Source organism: Gorilla gorilla, chromosome 5 (genome assembly GCF_029281585.2).
Source record: "Gorilla gorilla gorilla isolate KB3781 chromosome 5, NHGRI_mGorGor1-v2.1_pri, whole genome shotgun sequence".
Lineage (NCBI taxonomy): Eukaryota > Metazoa > Chordata > Mammalia > Primates > Hominidae > Gorilla > Gorilla gorilla.
Window position 1 is genome coordinate 49,399,955 of NC_073229.2, and position 12,500 is coordinate 49,412,454.

The 12,500-nt window shown below is 47.9% G+C and overlaps 1 protein-coding gene across 1 annotated transcript; it reads right to left on the minus strand.

The window, feature by feature from the left end:
* Window positions 1-289: 289 nt before the first annotated feature.
* On the minus strand, window positions 290-9,935 carry LSM2 (LSM2 homolog, U6 small nuclear RNA and mRNA degradation associated). Its single transcript, XM_019028890.2, has 5 exons — window positions 9,648-9,935; window positions 8,967-9,034; window positions 1,379-1,409; window positions 885-944; window positions 290-777 (listed from the first exon to the last, which is right to left on the minus strand). The coding sequence occupies exons 1-5, from the start codon at window positions 9,891-9,893 to the stop codon at window positions 652-654; spliced, it is 531 nt and encodes a 176-aa protein (XP_018884435.2). The 5' UTR covers window positions 9,894-9,935; the 3' UTR covers window positions 290-651.
* Window positions 9,936-12,500: the final 2,565 nt, after the last annotated feature.

The window sequence follows — 12,500 nt, forward strand, 5'->3', positions numbered from 1 at the left end:
ATGAAATGTATCTTATGACACTATCACATTAATGGAAGGACAGCAAGCACTCCAGTTGCAGGTATGGTATAAACAAAAGGCCAGAGGGAGAACATACAGGTAGGGACATGTTGGGGAAACATGGTGTAGAGCAACTGTATTATATGCTTTATACCAAGGAGAGTAGTGGGAAGCTGAGTTGGATTCTTGGCTGGGTTAACGCAGAGTAACAGGGGCTTGGATGAATTCGACATCCTTTTCTATGTCCCAGCCCCCTGCCCAACACATAGTAACAGAACCAAAACACAAATTTGCATCATAAATTTTATTCCCGATGCGGGACAGATTCCTTCCATCCCCAAATGAATCACATGCTGCCCTGGAAAGACCTAGGAAACTCTCCTACCATCTCCAGAGAAGTAGTGAGAAAGGCAGGTGCTGGGGACTGGGAAGGCTTTGAAGTTTCCCAGCCTACTTATCCTCCCCTTCTCAAGAGAGGATAGCTGTTCCCTATTACTCCTCTCATCCACTCATCCCTTAAAAAAAACCCCACAAAACCATCATTATTAAAAAAACAAAACCCCTTCAAGTATTGGGGGTTAGGGATTCTGGGCTGGGACTTGGGGTTATGGGTCACCAATGAAAGAGGGAGGGGAAGAGGAGGAGGAGCCATCACTGTTTCTGCTGCAGGGCTTCCTTCCTTGCCGCATCCTGTAGCAACTGTGTGTCGACCTCATCTGCTGGCAGCTGCACGTATCGGACGACTGAGCCCCGAATGAAGCAGTTCTTCACTGATAACTAGACAAAGATGGACAAATATGAAAACACCCTTAAAAATGTCCTCTAACCACCCAGGGGCCTCCTGCTTTAGAGGTGTTTCCTCTTCTCCACAGACCCCAACTCACCATGTGAGGGTATTTCTCAGGGTCTGTGACACTGATGTCAGTTAGTTTGATGTTGAGATACTAGGAAAGGAAGATGAACACCATTATTATTATTATTATTATTATTATTATTTTTGAGACAGAGTTTTGCTCTTGTTGCCCAGGCTGGAGTGCAATGGTGCCATCTCGGCTCACTGCAATCTCCGCCTCCTGGGTTCAAATGATTTTCCTGCCTCAGCCTCTCGACTAGCTGGGATTACAGGTGCCCACCACCACGCCCGGCTAATTTTTTGTATTTTTAGTAGAGACGGGGTTTCACCATGTTTGTCAGGCTTGTCTTGAACTCCTGACCTCAGGCCTCAGCCTCTCAAAGTGCTGGGATTACAGGCGTGAGCCACCGCGCCTGGCCGACGAACACCATTATTAACCCTAGAGACATGATGTAAGAACCCAACCCTTAAGCTCTCCCCTCTCCTTCTCCAGGAACCAATTCTGGGGCCTGTGCTATATCTCACCTGATCCACAGAATGGAGGGTTCCACAGATGCTGTCAAGGGCAGAGGGAGAGAAGAATCAAATTAGTTTATAACAAAGTCAAAATAGAGGTGACTTCAGAGCTGGGATGAACATGACTGGGAGAAGTCAAGGACTTGAGGATGTCAGAAAAGGTAGAACCAAAAGGGGGCATTCCTAAGCCCTGGAGTAGGAAAGACAACTAACAGAGTAATTTATTTTCAACCCCACATCTCCTCTCCCTAAATCAATCCATTTTTTTTTTTTTTTTTTGAGATGGAGTCTCACTGTCAGCCAGGCTGAAGTGCAGTGGTGTGATCTTGGCTCACTGCAACCTCTGCCTCCCAGGTTCAAGCGATTCTCCTGCCTCAGTCTCCTGAGTAGCTAGGACTTCAGGTGCATGCCATCATGCCCGGCTAATTTTTTATTTTTAGTAGAGATGGGGTTTCACCATGTTGGCCAGGCTGTTCCTTAACTCCTGATCTCAGGCGATCTGCCCACTTCAGCTCCCCAAAGTGCTGGGATTACAGGTGTGAACCACTGTCCCCGGCCAAACCAACCTATTCTTAACAGCTACCATTAAACAACTGGTAAAGGCTAGACCTGTATTCTATATAGTATTTGTAATCTTTACAGCCATCTTTCAAAGTAGTTATTACCTTCCAGGGGCTCAGAGAGGTTGTTTTAAACTTTATGAGTTTAGAACAAACAGGAACTTCAGTCCAAGTCTGTGTGACTCCCAAAACCATCAGCTATTTTTTTTTTTTTTTTTTTTTGCGACAGGGTCTCACTCTATGGCCCAGGCTGGAGTGAAATGGCGTGATCATGGCTCACTGCGGCCACTTGAGTAGCTGTGATTACAGGCTTGAGCCACCATGCCCAGCTGATTTTTTTTGAGATGGAGTCTCGCTCTGTCGGCCAGGCTGGAGTGCAGTGGCACAATCTCGGCTCACTGAAAGCTCCATCTCCCAGGTTCACGCCATTCTCCTGCCTCAGCCTCCCGAGTAGCTGGGACTACAGATGCCGGCCACCACTCCTGGCTAATTTTTTGTATTTTTAGTAGAGACGGGGTTTCACCATGTTAGCCAGGATGGTCTCGATCTCCTGACCTCATGATCTGCCCGCCTCAGCCTCCCAAAGTGCTGGGATTACAGGCATGAGCCACCATTCCCGACTTTTTTTTTTTTTTTAGAGAAAGGGTCTCACTGTGAATGTCACCCAGGCTAGCTATTTTCAAACATTTATTGCTTTGGAACCAGAGCCCATATGTGGATAAAGGTAGGTAGCATTACTCTTGATGATGCAGGCATGAGTGATGTCCTCTCCATTCCCCAGTCCTCGAGCCCCTTGAAATGCTATTTGAGGAATGCTATCAAAACACCAGTGCTCTTTGAGAGAATGGTGCAAAAATTTAAAAAAACAGCCTTTGATTGGGAATGGTTGTTCACGCCTGTAATCCAAGCATTCTGGGAGGCTGAGGCAGGAGGATCGCCTGAAGCCAGCTGGAGAACAGCCCAGACAACATAGCAAGACCTCATCTCTATTTTAAAGTTATAAAATAAAATAATTGTGGCCGGGCACGGTGGCTCACGCCTATAATTCCAGCACTTAGGGAGGACGAGGCAGGCGAATCACGAGGTCAGGAGTTCGACACCAGCCTGGCCAACATCGTGAAACCCCATCTCTACTAAAAATACAAAAAATTAGCTGGGCATAGTGGCAGACGCCTGTAATCCCAGCTACTCGGGAGGCTGAAGCAGGAGAATCACTTGAACCCGGGAGGTGGAGGTTGTAGTGAGGCGAGATCGAGCCACTGCACTCCAGCCTGGGTGACAGAGTGAGACTCCATCTCAAGAAAAATAAATAAATAAAAATAATCGTAATAAATAGCAGTTTTTAAAACGTCCTTATCTTGCCAAAAATAAAGTTAGCAGTTCTCTGCCCCAATTTTTGTAAAATTCTGAAAGTCTTTAAAACCCAGCGTCTGGGCCATGTGCGGTGGCTCATGCCTATAATCCCAGCACTTTAGGAGGCCAAGGTGGGCGGATCACCTGAGGCCAGGACTTCAAGACCAGCCTGGCCAACACAGCGAATCCCCATCTCTACTAAAAATACAAAAATTGGCCGGGCGTGGTGGCTCACGCCTATAATCTCAGCACTTTGGGAGGCCGAGGCGGGTGTATCACGAGGTCAGGAGATCGAGACCATCCTGGCTAACACGGTGAAACCCCGTCTCTACTAAAAATACAAAAAATTAGCCGGGCATGGTGGCGGGCACCTGTAGTCCCAGCTACTTGGGAGGCTGAGGTAGAAAAATGGCGTGAACCGGGAGGCAGAGCTTGCAGTGAGCAGAGATCACACCACTACACTCCAGCCTGGGTGACAAAGCAAGACTCCGTCTCAAAAAAAAAAAAATACAAAAATTAGCTGGGCATTGTGGTGTGCACCTGTAATCCCAGCTACTCAGGAGGTGAGGCACGAGAATCACTTGAACCCAGGAGAAAAAAAAAAAATTTAAAAATAAAATACAAAAATACAAAAATTAGCTGTGTGTGGTGCATGCCTGTAGTCCCAGGTATACAAGAGGCTGAGGCACGAGAATCATTTGAACACAGGAGGTAGAGGTTGCAGTGAGCCAAGATCATGCCACTGCATTCCAGCCTGGGTGACAGAGTAAGGATCTGTCTCAAAAAAAAAAGAAAAAAGAAAAGATTCACTTAAATATACTCTAGGAAATTAATTTAAATGAACTAGTACTAGGCAATCATTATTTTTTTTGAGACAGAGGGTCTCTGCCTAATAACAAAAACAAAAACAAACACCCAGTATCTGAAACCCACTGCCTCAGTAATGTTCTCACCATATTGCTAGCTGCTGAAAAACATTTGACAGCACCCCACCATCTCCAGCAGTGAAATAACATTTGGGAATTGTACAAAGTGGTGTCATTTTATTAAGTCCCTTAAGGAGGGGGAGATACATAGCACAAAAGTGGTCTGACAACAAACATAAGAGAAAGAACTTTTGGCCAGGCGTGGTGGCTCACACCTGTGATCCCAGCACTTTGGGAGGCTGAGGCAGGAGGATCACTTGAGGTCAGGAGTTTGAGGCCAGCCTGGCCAACATGGTGAAACCCCATCTCTACTAAAAATACAAAAAATTAGCTGGGAGTGGTGGCATGCACCTGTAATCCCAGCTATTCGGGAGGCTGAGGTGGAAGAATCACTTGAACCCAGGAGGCAGAGGTTGCAGTGAGCCGAGATCGCGCCACCGCACTCCAGCCAGGGCAACAGAGTGAGACCCTGTCTCAAGGAAAAAAAAGGAGAAAGATCTTCTTTCTCATCCCAACAGAAAAGTCACTTTAAAGCCACACACATGTTGGCTCACACCTGTAGTCACTGCACTTTGGGAGGCTGAGGTGGGAGGATTACTTGAGTCCAGGAGTTCAAGACCAGCCTGGGCAACACGGCCGAGACTCTGTCTCTATGAAAAATTTTAAAAATAATATAAAAAGGCCGGGTGCAGTGGCTCACGTCTGTAATCCCAGCACTTTGGGAGGCTGAGGCAGGTGGATCACGAGGTCAGGAGTTCAAGACCAGCCTGAGGAAGATGGTGAAACCCCATGTCTACTAAAAATACAAAAATTAGCCAGGTATGGTGGCAGGCACCTGTAATCCCAGCTACTTGGGAGACTGAGGCAGGAGAATCACTTGAACCCAGGCAGCAGAGGTTGCAGTGACCCGAAATCACGCCACTGCACTCCAACCTGGGTGACAGAGTGAGACCCCATCTCAAACAAAAATAAATAAATAAATAGAAAAAAAAGAAGGCTGGGCGTAGTGGCTCACACCTGTAATCACAGTACTTTGGGAGGCCAAGGTGGGCAGATCACAAGGTCAGGAGATTGAGACCATCCTGGCCAACGTGGTGAAACCCCTTCTCTACTAAAAATACAAAAATTAGCTGGGCGTGGTGGTGCATGCATATAATCCCAGCTACTCGGGAGGCTGAGGCAGGATAATCACTTGAACCAGGGAGTGGGAGGTTACAGCACCACTGCACTCCAGCCTGGCGTAGACTCGACCAGATCGAGACTCGTCTCAAAAAAAAAAAGAAAAAAGAAAAAGAAAAGAAATGTTACTACGGCCGGGTGCAGTGGCTCACACTTGTAATCCCAGTACTTTGGGAGGCTGGGGTGGGCAGATCACGAGGTCAGGAGTTGGAGACCAGCCTGGCCAACATGGTGAAACCCTGTCTCTACTAAAGATACAAAAAATGAGCCAGGCGTTGTGGCGCATGCCTGTAATCCCAGCTACCAGGGAGGCTGAGGCAGGAGAATCACTTGAACCCGGGAGGCAGAGGTTGCAGTGAGCCGAGATCACACCATTGCACTCCAGCCTGGGCGACAGGGCAAGACTCTGTCTCAAAAACAAAATAAAATAAAAAAAAAAAGGTACTTTAGGGCCTAGGGTTATAACACAACAGTTAGGCTTCCCATGTAAAAGGCCCAGGAAGGAGAAAAGAGGAGAATCAAAAACAAGTCATCACACCAAATTGCCTAAGACTGATAGTGATTACCGTACTTGTCTTGCTCTGTGGCCCCAATCTATACACATCAATATCACTTGCATTGCCAGTGCTACAAACGGAAACCTGTGTTCTAAAACGCAAAGGCCCTTAAGTCCCTCTCCTCACCATTCCCTGCCATGTCAACGTGTAACCCATGAAGAAATTATCTCACACAGAAATGTGGAAGACAGCCAGACACAGTGGCACACGCCTGTAATTCCAGCACTTTGGGAGGCCAAGGTGGCAGGACTGCTTGAGCCCAAGAGTTTCAGACTAGCCTCGGCAACACAGTGAGACTCTGCCTCTCCAAATAATTAAAAAATTAGCTGGGCATGGTGGCATATAGCCCCAGCTATTCAGGAGGCTGAGTGAGCTATGGTGGTGCCACTGCACTACAGCCTGGACAACAGAGTGAGACCCCTATCTCAAAAAAATAAATGTGGAAGACGCTTTTGGGAAGAGAATACAATTGATCCCATCTTTCTAAAGGATAATGAGGTAATAACAGGTATCAATATTTTAAATGTACTTTTTTTTTTTTTTTTGAGATGGAGTCTCAGTCTGTCGCCCAGGCTGGAGTGCAGTGGCCTGATCTCAGCTCACTACAACGTCCGCCTCCCGGGTTCATGTGATTCTCCAGCCTCAGGCTCCCGAGCAGCTAGGATTACAGGCGCACAACACAACATCTGGCTAATTTTTGTATTTTTAGTAGAGATGGAGTTTCACCATGTTGGCCAAGCTGATCTCAAACTCGTGACCTCAGGCATCCACCCGCCTCGGCTTCCCAAAGTGCTGGGATTACAGGTGTGAGCCACCGCATCTGGCCTAAATGTACATATTATTTAAAGGACTGTACAGATAAGTACAGGGCCAGGCGTGCTGGCTCATGCGCGTAACCCCAGCACTTTGGGAAGCTGAAGCAAGAGGATTGCTTGAACTCAAAGAGTTTGAAACCAGCCTGAGCAACAAAGTGAGGCACTCTCTCTAATTTTTAAATAAATAAATATTATTTTAAGAAAGAAAGTAGGACTAGGCGCAGTGGCTCACGCCTGTAATCCCAACACTTTGGGAGGCTGAGGCAGGTGGATCACAAGGTCGAGAGTTCAAGACCAGCCTGGCCTAGATGGTGAAACCCCATCTCTACTAAAAATACAAAATTTAGCCGGGCATGGTGGTGGGCACCTGTAATCACAGCTACTCGGGAGGCTGAGGCAGAGAATTGCTTGAACCCAGGAGGCAGAGGCTGCAGTGAGCCAAGATTACGCCATTGCAGTCCAGCCTAGGTGACAGACTGAAACTCCATCTCAAAAAACAAAAAAGAAAGAAAAAAAGCTGGACAGAATCATATTTCAGTTGTGTCACTTACTAGTTTTGTAGACTTGAACAAGTGGTATAGCTGATCTAAGCCTCAGTTTCCTCGTGTAAAACAGCAATAGTATATATTACTTAGGAGTGTTTGAGAAATCAATCAATAAATGTATTCAGAATAGTGCTTAGTCAATACGTCTTCGGATATTATTTTTCTTTCTTTAAGCACCTATCATATAACTGGCCTATGCTAGGAGGTATTAGATACACTACATGGTTTCACCATGTTGGCCAGGCTGTTCTCGCTCTCTTGACCTCGTGATCCACCCACCTCAGCCTCCCAAAGTGCTGGGATTACAGGCATGAGCCATCGTGCCCGGCCTATGGCCTGTTCTTTTTCTTTCTTTCTTTTTTTTGTTTTGAGACGGAGTCTCGCTCTGTCACCCAGGCTGGAGTGCAGTGGCACCATCTTGGCTCACTGCAAGTTCCGCCTCCCGGGTTCACGCCATTCTCCTGCCTCAGACTCCCAAGTAGCTGGAACTACAGGAGCCTGCCACCACGCCTGGCTAATTTTTTGTATTTTTAGCAGAGACGGGGTTTCACCATGTTAAACAGGATGATCTCAATCTCCTGACCTCGTGATCCGCCTGCCTCGGCCTCCCAAAGTGCTGGGATTACAGGCGTGAGCCACCGCGCCCGGCCTGGCCTGTTCTTTTTTTGAGACAGAGTCTTCCTCTGTCACCCAGGCTGGAGTAAAGTGATACAATCATGGCTCACTGCAGCCTCGACCTCCTGGGTTCAAGTGATCCTCCCACCTCAGCCTCCCGAATAGCTGAGACTACAGGCATGTACACTACACCTGGCTAATTTTTTATAGAAATAGAGGTCTCATCACTATGTTGCCCAGACTAGTCTCGACATCCTGGACTCGAGTGATCCTCCTGCATCAGCCTCCCAAAGTGCTGAGAATACAGGTGTGAGCCACCATGGCCAGCCTAGTACTTACTTTTTTTTTTTTTTTTTTGAGACAGAGTCTCACTCTGTCACCCAGCTGGAGTGCAGCAGTGTGATCTCAGCTCACTGCAACCTCTGCCGCCCAGGTTCAAGCGATTCTCCTGCCTCACCCTCCCGAGTAGCTGGGATTACAGGCACCAGACACCGTGCCCGGCTAATTTTTGTATTTTTAGTAGAGACGGGGTTTCACCATCTTGACCGGGCTGGTCTTGAACTCCTGACCTCGTGATTCGCCCACCTTGGCCTCCCAAAGTGCTGGGATTAAGGCATGAGCCACACGTCCAGCCCGTGAGCCACCGCGCCTGACCTGTATTTACTCTTTAAACTATATATTGCTTTGTATTGTTTTCCAATACACGATACAATCTCTAAGCTTATCTGTAAATTTAAGGCACAAGGCATTTATTTATTGCTAAATTTTAAAATTTTTCTTAGAGATGGGGTCTTGCTCTATTGCCTGGGCTAGAGTGCAATGGAGTAATCACTGCTCACTGCAGCCTCAAACTCCTGGGCTCAAGCTTTCCTCCCTCCTCAGCCTCCCAAAGTGCTGGGATTACAGGCTTGAGCCACTGCACCCTATCCATTTATTTCTTCTGTACATCTTCCACCTCGCCTAGCCCTGAAATATTTCTCAAATTAAAGAGGTTCCAGGGCCCTGGGCACACCCACCCCCAACAGACTTGTTGGAACAAGTACCTACCTCAGGTCATTCTTTAGTTCCACGACCACATCCTTGCCCACAAGGGACTTGAAAAAAGAATAGAAGAGCTATTGGGAGAGAGGGGGAAAACCATCATGTGGGAAGGAGCATGGTAGGGAGGAGTGTCCCTTGCCAGTATTACCAAATACTGGTATTGTGAACCCCACTGCATCCCTGACAGTTCTCAAAATTTCACAGGAAAGAATAATTGGTTGACAGAGCTGAAGGGCTGGAGCCCAAATTATTCTGCACACTGCATTGAGCCCATCACTTAAAGTCCCAGAGAGACTCTGCCCTGCATACGTCGGCCTCCCCACTGTGCTCTCTCAATCGACCACCTTTCTCGGGTACCTGCCCACTCCTTTCAATGAATTGTAGAAAATATCCCACCCGCACCCTGCCGAAGCTTGCCTGGCAGAGAAGTGCTCTGAGGTCTAACTTTTCCGTCTCCCGCTATCCCCACTGAATCTCTCTCAGGGTTGGGTTTTTTTCCCTCATCATGGAAAAAATATCCCATTTGTTCTCAGTGCCTCCTTAATGAACCTGAGGAACAGTACAGTACTAAAGATGAAGATAAAAACTCCGGACCTAACTCCAGCCTAGGGGGACAAAGGCCAGATCCCCCTGCCCCAACCATGCGAGGTCCCCGAGGGCGCCCCCTTTTGACGTCACGGTACCCACCATGGTGCTGGCGCCGCGGGCAGCGGGCCGGACCGGGAAGACAGCAGGGTGCTGCGAGCAGGTCTGGGGAAACCGAAACGCGAGCCCGCGCGTGGGGCGAGGCGGGACCGCGCAGGCGCAGCGGGAAGGGACGCAGAAAGCTCCAAGCGCTGACAGGCAAAGCGCGGCCGACTTGCAGCTGGGGAGCGCAAGCTGGGTAGAGTCGAGGGGAGGAGGAAGCCGGGAAAGGGGCGGGGCTTCCTTCATTCCGACTTCCTCCCTGGCCGGCCGGCTCCCATTGCGCAGGCGCGGACCCTAGCCTGGGCTGCCAGACGGTGGCGGGACTCAGCGCCTGAGCTCAAAGGATTTTGTTCTTTTCCAGAATCCTGCCATTTACAGCGTGATGTGTTCGTGCCGTACACACACTTCCTATCGAGAATTGTGGGGAGTTTGTTAAGATTATGAAGTGTGCACTTTTCTATATTTGTTAAAGTAAAAACATAAAATTTAAAAAATAAAATTAAAAAATGTTTTGAATCTTAAATTCAGCTGATAAAAAGAAAAAAAGGCCGAGGGCCGTGGCTCAAGCCTTTAATCCCAGCACTCTGGGAGGCCTAGGTGGGTGGATTGTGTGAGGTCAGGAGTTCGAGACCAGTCTAGCCAACATGGTGAAACCCCATCTTCACTAAAAATACAAAAAAATTAGGCGTGGTCACAGGCTCCTGTAATACCAGCTACTCGGGAGGCTGAGGGAAGAGAATCGCTTCAACCCGGGAGGGGGAGGTTGCAGTGAACCGAGATCGCTCTACTGCACTGCAGCCTGGGCGACAGAGCAAGACTCCGTCTCAAAAAAAAAAAAAAAAAAAAAATGACCGGGAGCAGTGGCTCACGCCTGTAATCCCAGCACTTTGGGCGGCCAAGTCAAGTGGATCGCCTGAGGTCAGGAGTTCGAGACCAGCCTGGTCAACATGGCGAAATTCTGTCTCTACTAAAAACCCAAAAATTAGCCGGGTGTGGTGGCATGCGCCTGTAAATCCAGGAGGCATAGGTTGCAGTGAGTGGAGATCTTGCCATTGCACTCCAGCCTGGGCAACAAGAGCAAAACTCCATCCCAAAAAACAAAAAATGTTGAGGCCTGTAAATCGCAGCATTTGGGGAGGCTGAGGCAGGAGGATCATTTGAACCCAAGAGTTACAGTGAGCTACAATCTCCCCACTGCATTCCAGCCTGGGTGACAGAGCGAGACTCTCTCTAGAAAAAAGAAAATTATAAAAAAACAAAAAACGTTGAGCAGTCCCAGAGATAAGGAGGAGCTGGAGCACAAATTTTGATTTTATCAAAGGTTACCAATAAATACATTTCTCCAAAGGAGCCAACCTCAATCTCTGCATTTCTTACACACTTTTGCCAAGACTGTCCTGTAAAGGACTGAGTAAAACTAAAGAGACTGTGGCTCACAGATACAAATAACCCAGTCTAACATTTCACTGTTAAATGTTTCAAACAAACAGAAATGCAGTTACATATTATTCTAACTCATATCCCCCAGGTTTTTATAAATATGTATTAGGACACAGGTAAAAGAAAAAAATGTTGTTGAGATGGAGTCTCGCTCTATCACCAGGCTGGAGTGTGGTGCCACGATCTCAGCTGACTGCAACCTCCACGTCCCGGGTTCAAGCGATTGCTCTGCCTCACCCTCCTGAGTAGCTGGGACTACAGGCACGCATCACCGTCCTCAGCTAATTTTTGTATTTTTAGTAGAGACGGGGTTTCACCATGTTGGGCAGGATGGTCTCAATCTCTTGACCTCATGATCCGCCCGCCTCGGCCTCCCAAAGTGCTGGGATTACAGGCGTGAGCCACTGCGCCCAGCTGGTAAAAATATTTTTTCATGGACTGAGACTTCATAAAACTTGTATTTGTCATCTTGCATAGACATACTTATTTGTCAAGAGTTTGTTATAGAAATATTTTCTGGGGCTGGGCACGGTGGCTCACGCCTATAATTCCAGCACTTTGGGAGGCTGAGGTGGATGGATTACCTGAGGTCAGGAGTTCAAAACAGCCTGGTCAACATGGTGAAATCCCGTCTCTACTAAAAACACAAACATTAGCCGGGCGTGGTGGTGAGCGCCTGTAATCGCAGCTACTCAGGAGGCTGAGGCAGGAGAATCACTTGAATCCGGGAGGCGAAGTTTGCAGTGAGCCGAGATCGTGCCATTGCACTCCAGCTTGGGCGACAAGAGCGAAACTGTTTCCAAAAAAAAAAAAGAAAAGAAATATTTTCTGCATGTAATGGATGTAAACAATGAACTCTGTGAGTGCACAGATGCTGAATCTCCTGGACCTTACCTATAAGTGACATCAGGACATCAAGCAGGATTTGTCCCTCCACCCCCAGTTGAGTCCTAAACTCCAAAACCAGCTTGTAACTGATTAAAAGCAGTTATAGTTTGCAATCTGTTCCATCTGTGCTAAAGGTGTCTGAGGATCAAAAATTATGTGGCTGATTGAAACAATGAGTTCATGGGCTGGGCACGGTGGCTCACGCCTGTAATCCCAGCACTTTGGGAGGCCGAGGCGGGCGGATCACGAGGTCAGGAGATCGAGACCATCCTGGCTAACACAGTGAAACCCCGTCTCTGCTAAAACAATACAAAAAATTAGCCGGGCATGGTGGGGGGCACCTGCAGTCCCAGCTACTCGGGAGGCTGAGGCAGAAGAATGGCGTGAACCCAGGAGGCAGAGCTTGCAGTAAGCTGAGATTGTGCCACTGCACTCCAGCCTGGGCGACAGGGCGAGACTGTGTCTCAAAACACACACACACACACACACACACACACACACAAAATGAGTTCATGAAAATTCAAA